This window comes from Cercospora kikuchii (assembly GCF_019650295.1).
Source record: "Cercospora kikuchii DNA, contig_00003, whole genome shotgun sequence".
Lineage (NCBI taxonomy): Eukaryota > Fungi > Ascomycota > Dothideomycetes > Mycosphaerellales > Mycosphaerellaceae > Cercospora > Cercospora kikuchii.
The window spans coordinates 1,090,342-1,106,438 of NW_025408584.1; the positions used below are offsets into that span (position 1 = coordinate 1,090,342).

A 16,097-nucleotide genomic window follows, 5' to 3' on the forward strand; every position below is an offset into this window, starting at 1 on the left:
TTTTTCACGACTATGATCGCTTCACTTCTAACGCTTGCTCGTGCAGCTTATCGAGCTCACTTTAGTGTCACCTGGCATACCGCATAAAAGTCGGTGCTGATGCAGGTACTAAACGGCAGAGCAGCTGTTGTCTGGCGCCCATTAGGTACATGTGAGGGGCATCAAGTCCACAGATAGGCTCATGAAGAGGGGCTGGTGATCTTGCGAAGTCACACGGGTTCTATTTGCCTATCTATCTTCACTTAGCTTGATCGCAGAAGACAAACGTCAAGCGCTACCAAGACGCAAACCCTCAGCCGATGTATTGCATGCAGGCCATGACCCCTCAGATGGAATTGAAGTGTTAGACGCGTCACAGCGCACCTCAGTGATTGCCTTCGAGCATGAGCACCACTTCTTCAGTCATCAAACGGCCAAGATCTCATCCAAGCTGCCCTCTCCTCTTCACTGTGAGCGAACTGCTCAATGACTTGCTCCTTCATCTGCTGCAACGCATCTTTGGCATTATCATACCGCTCAGATTCCACTATTCCACGCTCTGGGAACAAGTCGCCCAAAGCATCTTTGATCCCAGACATGGCCCGCATGCCCAATGTAGCTGCCTCAATATCTGACATGATCTGCTTCTTCTCCTCTGCCGAGAACGAAAAAGGAAGAGTCATGGATTGATCCTCTACTGCCGAGATGGGTGCGCCGTTCTCTACCAGCTCAAGTACATGAGCAAGGTAAACGGCTTCTCCGTCTGTCAACAAGTTGCGCGCTGTGAGTATCAAATCGAAAGCGGTAGTCTGGCGGAAGTGGAGACATTTCCAGATATCAGGGACCGTCTTTGATACCATTATGCGATATAATACGCAGAGAGCTTGGTCAAACAAAAGCTGGTCGGCACGCTGCTTTTCTTCAGGCGAGAGCTCGGAGTAATTATCTGGCTTCCGCGGCCGCTCGAGACTGAGTGTGTCGTCACAATCATAATCCATCAAGTAGGGCTGTCGGGCATGTATGAAGAGCGGAGCGACTTCGCTTGATTGCCAGTCGATTATACTTGTGACACATGTTGGATTTTCCGGATCAACAAGTATATTCTCCACGTGAAGGTCGCTGTGCCAGATGCAAGGTCTGTTGAGGACAGGTTCCGACGGCGAGACAACGTGCAGGAGCTTAGAGTAGCAGTCCACAGCTTTGAGTTTAGTTGCGATCTTTGGTTGGTACAAGTTCGGTCCGCAGAGCGTGATAGGCGATTTAGGTAGGACGGGCATCTGTCGTATGCATCCCCGTTCTCGTTTGCCCACCGCTTTGAGGTAGTCCAGCGCAGAAGTCCCTGCGCAGGATTAGCATCAAATAATAACGCGCTCTGTCCTGCTTACAAGGACCGCGATCGAAGTCGATCATGTTTCTGCCATCATCGTTCCAGTCTCGGCCTTCGATTGGTCCAATCACGAAGGCTGCTCCTGAAGACGACGCCGGAGACTCGCATGGTACGCTCTGAGTACCTGAGCTCAGGTCCGAATCGTAGTAGAGACTGCCGTAAGCAGGAAAAGGCGCTGATGCCCAGATGTTCTGGAGTTCGACGAGAGTCCTGAGGATGGCCAATCGATCCGCAAGTTTCATGCGCGGCCAGACAGTGTCCAAAGAGACACCTTTTGCCTTCTCCATGATGATGTATTCTCCCCCAACTGGGTTGCAGTCTGCTTTCGAGCTCCAGTCAAGCACCTTGGGCACTGGAATCGACATGAAATTTCTAACAAAGTCCATCGTTGCCACCTCACTAGCAGTGGTAAAGTGCTGTCGCCCAGCATTCGGATTGGGCAGCTTCGCAACGACCTCTTTGCCATTGTCCATTGTCATCAGTAAAGCCTTACTGTGCAAGCCCTCCGCGCATTTCCGTACGCCAACACATCTATTCGCATCTGAAACATTTGCTGCGATCCTTGCAAGCTCATGTAAGTCAAACTTTGCATATCGCTGGGCCAGCTCGTGCTTCTCGTTGCACACGAATCGTCCTCGTGCGAAAGAGCGTAAGCTGTCACTGTCCTGTATGCCGGCAGCGTGGCGTAAGAGCAAGTCAGTAGGGGCTTTCTGACACCTATGACGGCCTTGTGTTGGCATGTGCCTCCTGCAACATCTGACAAGCCTACAGACGGCGGATGTGTTGGTCGCCCATGCCCGAAACATCGGAGTGAAATTTGGAGAGATTGAGATTTCCACTTTGTCAAGATAACATATTGCTGTAAGAGACGCGAAGATTAGCTTGCCGCATGTTGAATGCTGCCGCCGCGCGAGTGTTGATGATGTCCGTTGTATGTTGATGGATGTAGAACCGGACTGAGAAAAGCGCCAAGGCGCTTCGCACCACGCCTGCCCCACTAGCGTGGCTGCCTGAGGGCGGCCTCATAAAGCCAGGAGGAGGGCGTCACTTCAGCTGGACATGCTTCTTCATCGTTCTTGATGCAAGTAGCACTCTCGTAGGTCCAAAAGGCACTCCGTGCTGCGACAGGCAGTAGGCCACGCGAGACACCTCGGCGTAAGTAAGACCGGCTACGCTGACAGCGAGACACGCTCGCGACGTTCAGAAGAGGCTCTGCCGGATCCTGTCCTCCAACATTGAAATACGGCTCATCCTCAGGCTGCTGCGCCGCGCCGTCCTCAACTGAGCTTGCTCTCTCCGTCGCTACATTTTTCACTTCAGCCTTTGCAAGATTTTCCCCCAGTCAGCTCAGAAACTCGTCAGGAACACCGCAAAAAAGACCAGCGATCTTGAAGCTGCCTCCCGGGTTGTGGCACTTCGATCGGGATCACCATACCACATAAATTCACTCCGCGCACAGAGCCCATTCACCATGGACAACGGCGACGCGCCTAGAAAGCGGCGCCGTTCCTCTCGCGCTACAACTCCGACAACTGCGCCAGGTTACAGCGCCAGCGCCAACGTTGTTGACTTGACAGCCGACTCTCCGCCAACCACATCGGCCACCAAAACGACTGCACCCGCCCGCAGCGCCGGCTACTCTGACTTGATCGACTTGACAGCCGACTTCCCGACGAACGCGCTGCCCACCACGACGACTGCATCACCTCACAGCGGCCCTGCAGATTTTGCCTACTCGATCTTCGACCGGTATCCCATTCCTAAGGCTGATAGCATGACCAGAGACGAGGCATTTGCGCGCCAACTCCAGGCGCGTTACGATGCTGAGGTGAGCAATTATCTTCGAGGAGGCAGCTCCCGCGTCAGGAGCTCGAGGGGCCAATCTGATCAAGACATCGCCACTTTGGTCTGGCGAGAGTTGCACACGCCTTGATTATGTGACTTGCGCTGATACATCATGACTTAATTAGGCATCTGGCTCGAATCCCGCGTCATCTACGGGCAAAGCATCATCAAGCCGTCGTCGATCGCACAAAGTGGATGATAAGACATTTGCACGCCCATCGAAAACACACTCGAACGGCGAGGGATCAGCACTACGACATACCTCGACATCAAAGCCTATTGACCTTGGTTCGCCTCCGCCGACTGGATCTAGCAGATCATCTTCCACATTGGTCTCGAAACGAGGCACCACAGTGCAGACCGGCGCGCGTTTGTCGCCCAAAGATATCTGCAACGGCATACGCGCGTATTACGCGGAAATAGCAAATCACAAATGTTCTCATTGCTCAAAGACATTGTTAGGCGGACAAGCGGCTATTCTGACCGTCTCTGCCGCTCTCGTGGCGCCTTCGTGGCGCGTCGAACAACGTACGTATCGCATTCCCCATCACTGCACCGACCTATCGCCTGCGGCTGACTGTACGCGTAGCCATCCCTTGTCCAGGCTGTCGGGCTCCGAACTGGTCCGTCAACGACAGTGTCACTGTCATTTGGGCGCTCCTTTGTGGCTTTGATCACAATTCTGAGTTCAACAATCCTGTGCAGAAGAAGCCAACCCCACCACAACGACTTCCCGGCAGGAGGCATATTCCGAACACTAGTACGGGCACTGGTTACGACAACTCGCGTGACCTTGAGCAATATGCACAACATTTCGCTCTGAACAACGTATATGGCCCACATTACATGCGCACCCCCTCGGCACCTGCTCTTCTCGATAAGACGGAGACAAATGCAGACGAGGAGATGACACAGAGGGTACTGGATCTCATAGCCAGTCTACTCCCAGCCGCGGCGAAGTCAAACTCGTCCCCAGATCTCTTGCGGCATCTATTTTTGGGTAGCTCTATCCTGGACCGTGCTGCTGAGCTTTTCCGAAACAATGACATTGAGAATGTTACTAAGCATTCCAAGCTGTACATGAGCCTTGCACGCTTCACACGGGCTTTAGCACACAGTCCTGCTACTGCTACACTCGTATTGGGCGATCGAATTGTGCGCAACCCAGCAGCCAGCATCTTACAAATCTCCCTCAGCAACGGCAACCTAGCGAAGAACGCGCAATGGGATACGTCCCAGCCCTTGGCCAACTGCATGAGAGATTTGGCTACGCAATGCAGCATGATGTTACGCAGCTCCGGGCCAGGGGCGCACGAGGAGCACCTCAAAGTATTTCGCGCGATCAGAGACTTAAACGCGGCCGTGAACCCGAAAGCTGGCACGAATGGCCAGCCAAATCAGGACTCTTGGCAGAAAGACATGCTTGTGTCTGAAGTGGCCGATGAAGAGATTATGTCCAAGCATCATTTTGCGGCAGCCCACTTGGCCTTCTCGCCACCAGGACGTATGACCAGAATCATGCAAGAGCTGGCTCGACTGCAGACAAGCCTGCCGAACGGTATCTTCGTCAGGTACGCTTCCTCGAGACCTGATCTCATGAAAGTCCTGATCATCGGGCCTAAGGACACTCCATACGAAAATGGACTGTTCGAATTTGACATGTTCTGCAGCGAGAAATTTCCAAACGAACCGCCAAAGATGCATTTCAGGACTACTGCCGGCGGCACAGTCAGATTCAATCCGAATCTTTATCAGGACGGCAAGTACCATTCGTCACAAATGTTTAGTATTTCACTAGTACTAATCATCACCAGGTAAAATCTGCTTATCGCTCTTGGGGACCTGGGAAGGCGAGCCATGGAGCACAAAGAGTACTTTGCTACAAGTACTCGTCAGCATCCAATCGATGATATTGTGTGAGAAGCCATTTTACAATGAACCTGGCTACGCCAATCAGCCACAAGCAGAGCCCCAGAGTAAGAAGTACAACGAGGCATTGTACCACCGCACCATAAAGAATGGTATGCTTGATTGGCTCGATCGACGCCGTTATGCTCCAGCCGCCCCTGGGCGCGGGGTCATGGGTGGGTTCTACTCTCGTGCCCGGGACGCTGAGCAGGACACTGGCACTATTGATAAGAGCAAAGACATCTGGGACGACATCGTGAAGAAGCATTTCGCCTCGTGCGAGCAGGAGATCCTCAAGACCGTCAAGAAGTGGATGGCAGAGGTTCACCAAGCCAGCACGGAGCGTCCGTCAGTTCCACGACGACCATCGATCGCACCACCCGCACCTCCTACTACGATCTTCTCGAACTTTGGATCACAAGCTCCATTTGGATACCAGTGGTCTTATGGACCGGGCCCATCGTACGGGGGCGATTCCCTGGCGGGAACGACGCCAATGAATTATGCACCACAGGGCGCTTATCCGAGTGCAGCATATTCCCCTTCGCCTCTCAACGCGATGAAGCCTGCACCTGCACCTGCACCTCCAGTGTTTCCTTCGCTTCTTCCCTTCCAACCTGGTACGGCCAATGCGCCGAACTATCCATCAAAACCGCAGAGGGCGCCCGCTCCGAGCACGCAAGAAATGCCAGAGCTCAACGGGACTGACTTCGCGGCAAAGCTCCACCAGGCCGTGCGGTTTATGAAGAGCATTGTGCCGAGTTACAGGGGGATGGAAATGCATGAATGGTAGGGTCTGATCGTCGGCTTATTTTGCGAGGTGGCAATACTCATTCAGACACGAATGGATGCACGCGTCACGCGAGGGTTGTGACAAGGACAAATTTTTAGGAAAAGAGTAGCCAAGAAACCACATTCACAGCAGATTGGAAGCGAGTGGTCGAAGTTTTTAGTGAATTGAGATTGAAGTAACATCTATGGCTATCATTCCTTGTAATGCCGACAGTCTTCCATGCTCTCAGTTTTCACGATCCAATCCCTTCGAAATCCAATTGACTCAACATCGAGTCTAGACCCAAGTAACGCCGTGCCTTTTCACCAATGTCCCGACTAACGACACAATCTGATCTTAGTTTGACTCTTCCTCTGAGTCACCGAAGTCGCAGAGGCCAGGGATCATGCAAAAAGACCATGGAATGGGGAATTGAGGGATCCGTCGTGAGAGGAAAGAGCGGGGAGGGTGAAGCCCGGGAGTCGGAGGGTCCAGGGGGATAGCATGGATGGTCAAGTCGGTAGGATCTGAACGGTGGAGGTCCTCAGTTGCGGAAGGCTTGAGATCGATTTGCGTAGGAGTTGAGGTGGGGCGTACGAAGGTCGTTGGGAGTGGGCGGCAGTGGCGGCAGATGGGCTTTCTCCAGTCTGTTGGGAGGCTGGTGGGAAGGCTGGAAGATGGGGTGCCAGCCACGGCGTGGATTGGCCTGCAGTCTCTGTCTTCTGTGTTGCACTCGGCGAAGGCTTTGGCTGCCGGGACGGTTTTCATGGGGGCTACCGGGCCATCGAAATTTGTTGGGATGGTGTCGATAATGTTGTCGATGCTCAGACTCGCTGTTGGGCGAGGGTGGAGATCTTCTGTTGTGGGAGTCGGAGCCCAGTAGGGACACTGCTTAGGGAAAAGTCCGCAAATCTCCTTGATGAAATCATCTGAATCAGGAAAAACGGGGAGTGGATCAGACTCAGGCTCTGAGCGCTTGGATTCCACGGGGACAGTGTTGAGAGCGTCCGCGATGCGCGTGGCATCCGGGCGCACCAGCTCTGTCGCAAGAGGCTTAAGGTGAGTGTGCGAATGACCGGACGCGGAGAAGGCGACAGTCACGCCTGAAGGCTTGCCTGGTCGTGGTCGGGTCACTGTGACGAAGTTGTCTTCTGCCGTGGTTGTTGCGGCCATGGTGGCCGTGGTCAGGACCACAGCCTTGACGAACTTCATTGCGATGATTTCCTTCCTTGGGTCGAGCTTGATGAGTTGGCTGTGCGCTGCTAGTTGAAAGTAGTTGAAGCTGTGGGAAGTAGTGAGATTGAAAAGAGAAGAATTTATAGTTGCTTGGGACATGAAAAATCATCAGCTTAAACTCCGCTCTCTTACCTTTGCCGCTGCATTCATTCGCTGTAAGGGGGAATTTGAAGTGCGTGGAATTTTGTGACCAGCGAACGGTAGCTTCTGTGTAAGTTCACGAATCTGTGGTCCTTGGATCCACTGGCAGCAAATTTTGCAGGATCAACTGGCAACTGAGGCGCCCGTAATACGGTAGATGCGAAAAGTTTCATGGCGTAAGAAAATTCACAGTTGTATGAGTGGGCAGGGGAGATGCTGTACGGTACAGGTAGCAGAGTGAAGCCTGAGGTGGAGGTGAGGTGGCTCCGATGCTGCTTGACACATGCGCCAGCTCCAGCGCCCGCTGACTGACTCGTGCTCAAGATGTACCTCACTTTTCCACCACGCGCGTTCTTTGCTCGATTCGCATTCTTGATCTGCCGCCGATCGCGTAACCGGCGCCATGGACGACTTGGAGCAGTTGGAGATTCTCTCGTTGGTGAGTCGAATCACCAGCGAGATCAACAACCATATGGGCGTCTCCGACAAAACGATATCCGAGTTTGTCATGGCAGAGCACGCGAAATGTGCAGATCAGCCGGCCTTTCGAGAAAAGATGGCAGAGTTCGATTTTCCTGAATCGCTGGCCGATAGCATAGACCGCTTGATCCGAACCATGCATCCGCGCTTCAAGAACGCATCGCATTCCAATGGAGGGAAAGATGTGACGGAGAAGCCTGCGGACAGGATCCAGAAGTTCAAAGGCCTTGCTATCGCCGATACCGCGCCTGTCGCCGATGACTTGGACGACGCATTCGCCGCTCTCGAGTCGCTCGCGGGCCCACCAAAGGCGAACGGCCGAAAACGAAGCGTGTCTCCGGCACGATACGATGACGAGAAGCCCTCGAAACGCCACAGACGCTCGCGGTCACGGTCGCGAGAGAAGAAGCGCAACGATGAATACCTTTTCGAGGACGAGTTCGGACGTACACGAGCACACCGACCCGATCGTGAGGAAAGGAAGAGACACCGACGAGACTCACGAGAGGGGGTTCGGAGGAAAGAGCCGCAGCTTGATGATGAACCTGTGCTATTCAAGATATACGATGGAAGGGTGACGGGCGTCAAGGACTTTGGCGTATTTGTCAATCTCTATGGCGTAAAGGGCAAGGTGGATGGGCTGGTCCACATCTCCGCCATGTCTGATCAAAAGGTCAATCACCCGAGCGATTTGGTGGAGCGTAATCAAGAGGTCAAGGTGAAGGTCATGAAGGTACAGGATAAGCGAATTAGCCTGAGCATGGCAGAGGTGGATCAAGAGACTGGAGAGGATCTCGCGCCAGGGAGAAAGGTGCAGACTGGCGCAACAGGCGCAAATTCTATGGGTCTGGGCGGAGCCACAAATTTTGACAGTCTCAAATCTGCGGTGCCGGTCATTGAGACTGGAGCAGCTGGAAAGCGACAACGAAAACGAATGACGAGCCCGGAACGATGGGAGATCCGGCAATTGATAGCTTCAGGAGTGATCAAGGCTAGTGATTATCCGGACCTGGACGAAGACTACAACGCAGCCATGAATGGAGAACAGATAGAAGAGGAGGAAGATGTGGATATCGAGGTTCGTGAGGACGAGCCGCCTTTCTTGGCCGGCCAAACGAAGCAATCGCTAGAATTGTCTCCAATTCGTGTCATCAAAGCTCCAGACGGCAGTATGAACAGAGCCGCGATGCAGGGAGATGTGCTCGCCAAGGAACGACGGGATATGAGACAGCAGGAAGCACAGGACAAAGCTAAAGCAGAAGCAGCGAAGACTGATCTCAATCAGGAATGGAACGATCCTATGGTCGCGCCTGGAGAGCGTAGATTTGCTAGCGATTTACGACAGGCTAAGACTGGCAACGGTGAAGTGCCGGAGTGGAAGAAGATCGCCACTGGTCGAGGTGCTGAAATGGGAAAGAGGACGAACATGTCCATCAAGGAGCAACGAGAATCTCTGCCTGCTTACAAGATGCGGAAGCAGTTCTTGGACGCTGTCCGGCAATATCAGCTCATGATCGTAGTCGGAGACACTGGGTCAGGAAAGACAACTCAGCTTACGCAATACCTCGCTGAGGATGGCTTTGCAAACGACGGCATGATTGGCTGCACGCAGCCTCGTCGTGTCGCAGCTATGTCTGTCGCGGCCAGAGTGGCAGACGAAGTAGGATGCAGACTTGGCGAGGAGGTTGGCTACACAATCCGATTCGAGGACAAGACCAATGAGAACACAAAGATCAAATACATGACAGACGGTATCATGCAGCGTGAGATTCTGCTGGATCCGGAACTCAACAAGTACAGCGTGATCATGCTTGATGAAGCTCACGAGCGCACCATCGCCACCGACGTGCTCTTCGGCCTCCTCAAGAAGACACTGAAGAAGCGCCCAGACATGAAGCTCATTGTCACGTCTGCGACACTCGACGCTGAGAAGTTTTCTACATATTTCAACGAATGTCCGATCTTGACAATTCCGGGCAGAACATTCCCAGTGGAGATCATGTACAGTCGGGAGCCGGAGAGCGATTATCTGGATGCAGCTTTGACTACTGTGATGCAGATTCATCTCACTGAGAAGCCTGGTGACATATTGTTGTTCCTAACTGGTAAAGAAGAGATTGACACCAGTTGCGAGATCTTATTCGAGCGCATGAAAGCACTTGGGCCTTCTGTGCCCGAGCTCGTCATCCTGCCCATCTACGGTGCATTGCCCTCTGAGATTGCTTCCAAGATCTTTGAGCCACCTCCTCCTGGTGGTAGGAAAGTGGTCATCGCCACGAACATTGCAGAGACAAGTATCACAATCGACGGCATCTACTTCGTTATCGATCCTGGTTTTGTGAAACAGACTGCATACGATGCGAAGCTCGGAATGGACCGTCTTCAAGTCACACCTATCTCTCAGGCCCAGGCCAAGCAGCGTGCTGGACGCGCAGGGCGCACAGGTCCCGGAAAGTGCTTCCGGCTGTACACTGAGTCTGCGTTTCAGAACGAGATGCTGCCTACGACGATTCCAGAAATTCAACGACAGAATCTGTCCAACACAATTCTCATGCTCAAGGCCATGGGAATCAATGATTTGCTTGGGTTCGACTTCATGGATCCACCACCTACGAATACCATGTTGACAGCTTTAGAAGAGTTGTACGCACTTGGGGCGCTCGACGACGAAGGCCTCTTGACCCGTCTTGGCCGTCGTATGGCCGACTTCCCCATGGATCCAGCTCTTGGAAAGGCCCTGATCACCTCTGTCGACCTTGGCTGTTCTGACGAGATGCTTTCCATCGTTGCGCTCATCTCAGCCGTGCAGACGGTCTTCCATCGTCCAAAGGAAAAGCAACAACAGGCGGATCAGAAGAAGGCGCGCTTTCACGATCCGGCTGGCGACCACCTTACCTTGCTCAATGTGTACAATGGCTGGAAAGCGGCAGGCAAGAGCGACCCATGGTGCTTCGAGAACTTCATTCAGCCGCGTAACATCAAACGTGCGGAGGATGTCAGAAAGCAGCTTGTTCAGATCCTGGACCGTCATCGCCTCAAGATCATATCATGCGGCCGGGATACCACGCGCGTAAGACAAGCACTGTGCGCCGGCTTTTTCCGCAACTCCGCGCGCAAAGATCCTCAAGAAGGGTACAAGACGCTCGTCGAAGGCACTCCTGTCTATATGCATCCTGCAAGCGCTTTGTTCGGCAAGCACGCGGAGCATGTGATTTATCATTCGCTTGTGGAGACCACAAGAGAGTACATGCACAACGTGACTGCAATTGAACCCAAGTGGCTCGTTGAAGCAGCTCCTACGTTCTTCAAGGTCGCAGGAAAAGATGGCGGCGGATTGAGCAAGCGCCAGCGTGCTGAGAGGATTCAGCCATTGCATAACAAGTTTGCTGGCGAGGATGATTGGCGGTTGAGCGCACAGAGAAGACAAGGGCGAGGTGGCGGTGGCACTTGGGGCTAGCATGCATAGTGTCTCCGCATATATCAGTTGATAAAGCCAAACCGCTTTGCGGCAACGACTGAAGCACAAATCCTGTTCCGCAGAGCTACGACATTCAAATCTCTCGTTGTCCATGCAGAAGATGGATCGTGCAAGCGGGCAGAGCTGTGCCAGCGACAAATTGACGGAGACCGGTCGTCAATGCGATGTCTTGTCGTCTCTCACATGAATGTCTAGACTTCAGCGAAGCTGCATACCCCTCCTCTACTGCTAATGCCAAGGTTGAACGTTGCGCATTGAAGTGGTGTTTCAATGCACAAGTCCGCTTGCTGGCATGTCACATCGACCCAAAAAGGTCAAGCGTCGGATGCATGCACGAGCTCCGCACCTGCTATGGGATACTGCAGAGTCTGATCTTGGAAGCGATCAACATCGAAAGACTTACACTGCAGAAAAGCTTCCTCGTATCTGCTGTACCTCCACCTGCAACTGAGCTCGCTTGAGCGCTCCTTCTCGATCTGTATGAGATGATATAAGATCACTTTTGACGTCTGGCAAGCTGCTACTTTTCGATTCTTCTTTACGCAACAGACAAACACCACTCAAAACACTAACCACTGCCACCACCACTCATCTGAATCACAGCTTCTTTCAACAATGTGTCGTTGGTTCGCCTACATCTCCCCATCAGAGCCTACGCTCCTCGCCGATGTGCTCATCACTCCATCCAACGCCATCACCAAGCAATGCTCTGAGCACTACCTCCCATACTTATTGCCTCATGGCGAAGAGAAAGAACTCGATGATGCTCCAGACGAGCTTCTCCGGATGCGAAACTCCCTTCTCAACATGGATGGCCTCGGTGTCGCCTGGTACACTCCTTCAGCTGCTGCTTACACAAACAAGAAATCTGGAATGAGACCGGCTTTGTACAAAAGTCAATCTCCTCCAACGAACGACTTCAATTTTCGAAGTTTGTGCGAGAATACGGAGAGTAATTGTCTTTTTGCGCATATCCGCGCAACGAGTGGCAGTGTGGTTACGCCTGTGAACAGTCATCCTTTCACTTTTGGACGACATACTTTTATGCATAATGGTGAGTGATCAGCAACTTCTCGTCATGCTTGAGATCTCAGATGCTGATCAAAACTTCCTCAGGTGTCATCTCTGACTTCACGCGCGTTCGCCGCGACATGACAGATCTCATGGCCTACGACGCCTACGAGAACGTCCGTGGCAGCACTGACAGTGAGCATGCCGCCGCAATGTATATGACATTCCTCTGCGGTGGACCTGATAAGTGCACCAAGGACGCCTGGGAGAGGACTTATCCTTTGGATGCCATGCGTTCGGCCCTCCAGTCCACAGTCATCAGTATCTTAGAACAACAAACCAAAGAGCTCGGGGACAAGAAGACTCCGAACAGTCTCAACTTCTGCGCCACAGACGGAACGCAACTCGTGGCGTGTCGTTTCCGAAACAGCTTCTCCCAGCAGCCACCGAGTTTGTACTGGAGTGAATTCGCTGGCCGCACATTGAACCGGAAGTATCCTGGTGATCCAGATGGGTTGAGGGAGAATACTGATCAGAAAGTTGGCGAGGAGGAGAGAATCGGAAAGCATACGATTGTGGCAAGTGAGCCCACGACTTATGATGAGAAAGAGTGGCATTTGATAGGGAGGAATTGTATTTTGCTTGTTGACGAGAAGGGTGTAGAGACGGAGGTGCCGTTGGAGTATGATGAACAGAAATTGAATGCGAGGGTGGGCGGAGAGAAGGTTATGTAGGACTGAATGGATAGGTTGTGCTTGATTTGATCAGTGAAAACGGATTCTTCTTGTTCCTTTGATCGAGTACTGATCCAACTTCGTGAGGTTCTCAAGGGTCCGGGTTTTCGAGGAGGAGCTGCATACAAAATCGCTGCTCGTGCCACATGTCAGGAGAATGATGTCGGGGTGAGGATGTAGTGAACAGCTTCCATCCCGTCTTGCCCGTCTTCACCTGAGCTTAGTAATCAGCCATTCTGTGATTCGCTACGGACCCCGCTCCGCTAGCGCGAATCTGCTGTCTACTAAACTTGTGACGCTCTCTTCGCAGAAGCTCTTCTTGGTCACCGTGCGTAGGCAACGTGTTTCTCCCCACCACTCTGGCGCTTGCTCCCAACTGACGACAATGTATGCGACTCTGGTCGTCACATACGCATTGCGGCACGGACGCCTTCACTGGCAGTTCTGCAACCGCGACTTTTTTCCGTCACCCCATTGCCACTTCGGTGCATAACGCGACTTCGTAAAAGGTCGGCTTGTGCTGCCTTCTACGTTGCCCAAATGTATCACCTCTCTGGAGACTACTGCCGGCAGGCGACTTCTTGGAAGGCCTGTCTGCACTGGCCTCGCCCATTAAAATCTCTCGATCGCTGACCGGCATTCACCGTCACTTGGTCGGCATGAAATGCGCCAACAAGGCCAGGGTGCAATATCGCGCATCAAGCAGGTGAGTCCTTCACTTAAGAAGTCCCGGCTGTTTTCTGACTGATCCCAACTAGCACCCGCATTGTCTGCCTCAGAACTTCAAAAAACACAGCGTCCTATGCACACCATCGCTAAAAGCGCTCCGCCGGACAAGCCAAATCTGCACGTCCCGTCACGCAACTTTGTCTGTGTCTGGAATCACTCGGCACTTCAACTGAGAAGTTGGCGAACTGGAAGAAGCGCTTGCACACAAAGGCGATCATACACAGCGACTGCGGCGACAACTCTAGCAGAGCTGAGATTCGACAAGGATTTCGACGACCGACATGGCCGCTCTGAAGCTTTCGCACAGACACCAGCATCGAAGCAGCCAGATGGTCACAGCGAGCATGCCACGATACCTCACTACCACCAGGTCCGCAATGGCTCAACAGGCTTGAGACTCGGTTAGCGCAATCTTCCGCAGTGACAATCAAGGCACATCCAACTGCAGCTGTGCCGGGCTGAGCCACCTCATGTGGCGATCTAGCCGGTGCAGCACCAACCAAAGCATCCCTCGCAATGAAGCTAATTGCAAGTGTCACTCTGCCCATTCACCCACCGCACGACGCCCTCTCATTCAGCGCCAAATGACTTCCACCACCTGTCTCCAATTCGGTCATCAAGACGACGCGGCAGACAATACGCTCATCGATCCTAGAAGCACTGCTCCTCAGGAATCTCTTCAGCGTTCGCCCATCTTGACAAACGCCACCAGAGCCCGTCCAGCTATCTCGAAGGCTAAACAACAATCAGAGCTTCACCTCTTTGTTCGCATCTCAGCCAGATTCTCGTGGTCAACGCTCTCGCGGCCAGGTTCGATGCGATTCCGAGGATGCTACAGCAGCGGTCGATCACAGCCACGATTAACGAGCGACTTGTCTATACGCGCACGCGCGACTGTGTTTCGTCATACCCCGCGCCGTACCGCACGCGCAAGGCATCCACAGCGAGACATGCACAAATGTCTCCCCGAAGTTGCGACACGCAGAGATGGTGGATTGTCAAGTCGCGTCTCTCCTCCTTCATCGAGGACGCGTGATGCACATTCAATTCTCGCATGGAAAGGCAAGCTTTTACGTAGCTCAGTATCTCGTGATGCCTCACTTCCGTTGAAAAGTGGTATCAGATTGATCCGAAGACACATGGCGCATGACCAGCTCCTGCTATTGCCAAGCACGCCTCGATTGTGATGAAGCTGTGACTTAACTTATCGCCCGCCACTCCACGATATCAAATCTTCCTAACGGAACGCATTCTGCTATCCACGCTTGACATCAAGGTTGGTGAAACCAGCTTCACAGCAAAAACAGTAGGGGAAATGATTTGCGAGGAATAACTGAATTGTGTGTCTTCCATTGCTTCGACCTCAAAGAGGTGCTGAGCTTGGAATCATCACAGCGAATGTAGATTCGCCTTTTTGAAGCACAAGTAGAAACTGTTAGATGAACATCCTTGGTCGTTCCATCATCAGCCAGAATTGTGGAAGGAAACACGTTGTCTTGGCGTCTCGTAATCCATGTTTCTACGCTATTCCGAATGGGGCCGCGCCTTCCTTGACCGCACCCCTTCCATGGTACAGCTGTCTTCAGCAAACTATCAACACATCGGAGGTGTGGCCTCAAAAGGCTTCTGTATGAGTCTATCGGCGCCTTTTACCGACCTCGGCCTCTTCTAAGGGGTCCATCGGAGACGCAGGTATCGGAAAACATGTGTGTCGCTGATGTGGCGGCGGTGACGATGAGGACGTGGAGAGCAGATTGGGAATGAATACTGCTCGATCGATAGGATCAACAGCCCGCGATCGACGACCTCATAGATAAGAAATGGAGATCTGCTCTCACTCACGATAGTTGCCAGATATTTCTTGCCCGCCAGCAGGAGAAGCGCTGCTACGGCTAGTTCAGTAGGGAAAAGGCCTTGCAGCGATGGCATTGGAGTTTCAGCCCAAGCAATGAAAAAATCAGGCTGAGAAATTGCAGTCCCGGACGAGACGCGGGCTTGAACTCCTGCCGCCATCTGGGCTTATCTAGGATGCCGCGCGACAGGCCATTCCTCTCCGGATTGTCCCTCCGATGGGCATTCGCTCATGCCCACTGTTCGCTAACACGATCGGACTCGAACCCATGACACCCGCTAGACATGCCACCTCCTCGCAATGCGTAGGTCTTATGCCACCATCTCTTCTTCAACTCCATAGATATAGCTTGCCCGATGCTGACCTTACGACTTAGGTCATCAGCTCGCTTTGAACAAATGCCATATTCAAGACACGCTAGCCCTGCTGTCCAGCGCTGGGTATGGACACACAACTTCGTCAGTTGTCCATCAAAGATTTCTGTGGTTCAGACTCGGGACAAGAGTGGTTGCTGTTCGCCCTTGCTGTTCGCCCTTGCTGCTCGA

General features: G+C 52.9%; 5 protein-coding genes across 6 annotated transcripts; 3 read left to right on the forward strand and 2 right to left on the reverse strand.

The window, feature by feature from the left end:
- Nucleotides 1-398: 398 nt before the first annotated feature.
- On the reverse strand, nucleotides 399-2,161 carry CKM354_000483000 (uncharacterized protein; the record flags this gene model as incomplete). Of its 2 annotated transcripts, XM_044800080.1 has the most annotated exons (3): nucleotides 399-1,318; nucleotides 1,365-2,083; nucleotides 2,136-2,161. In XM_044800080.1, 3 exons carry the CDS (start codon nucleotides 2,159-2,161, stop codon nucleotides 399-401), a joined length of 1,665 nt encoding a protein of 554 aa, XP_044656015.1. The 2 variants fall into 2 exon arrangements, with proteins under 2 accessions (XP_044656015.1, XP_044656016.1); XM_044800081.1 differs by lacking the exon at nucleotides 2,136-2,161 and having other exon boundaries at nucleotides 1,365-1,845.
- Nucleotides 2,162-2,837: 676 nt separating this feature from the next.
- CKM354_000483100 (uncharacterized protein) lies at nucleotides 2,838-5,912 on the forward strand (the record flags this gene model as incomplete). The annotated part of the gene is made up of 4 exons (XM_044800082.1): nucleotides 2,838-3,194; nucleotides 3,337-3,739; nucleotides 3,801-4,970; nucleotides 5,026-5,912. The coding sequence occupies 4 exons, from the start codon at nucleotides 2,838-2,840 to the stop codon at nucleotides 5,910-5,912; spliced, it is 2,817 nt and encodes a 938-aa protein (XP_044656017.1).
- A 336-nt stretch (nucleotides 5,913-6,248) lies between these two features.
- CKM354_000483200 (uncharacterized protein) lies at nucleotides 6,249-7,103 on the reverse strand (the record flags this gene model as incomplete). The annotated part of the gene is made up of 1 exon (XM_044800083.1): nucleotides 6,249-7,103. One exon carries the CDS (start codon nucleotides 7,101-7,103, stop codon nucleotides 6,249-6,251), a length of 855 nt encoding a protein of 284 aa, XP_044656018.1.
- A 568-nt stretch (nucleotides 7,104-7,671) lies between these two features.
- On the forward strand, nucleotides 7,672-11,205 carry CKM354_000483300 (uncharacterized protein; the record flags this gene model as incomplete). Its single annotated transcript, XM_044800084.1, has 1 exon — nucleotides 7,672-11,205. One exon carries the CDS (start codon nucleotides 7,672-7,674, stop codon nucleotides 11,203-11,205), a length of 3,534 nt encoding a protein of 1,177 aa, XP_044656019.1.
- Nucleotides 11,206-11,841: 636 nt separating this feature from the next.
- CKM354_000483400 (uncharacterized protein) lies at nucleotides 11,842-12,971 on the forward strand (the record flags this gene model as incomplete). Its single annotated transcript, XM_044800085.1, has 2 exons — nucleotides 11,842-12,280; nucleotides 12,343-12,971. The coding sequence occupies 2 exons, from the start codon at nucleotides 11,842-11,844 to the stop codon at nucleotides 12,969-12,971; spliced, it is 1,068 nt and encodes a 355-aa protein (XP_044656020.1).
- Between the last annotated feature and the right edge of the window lie 3,126 nt (nucleotides 12,972-16,097).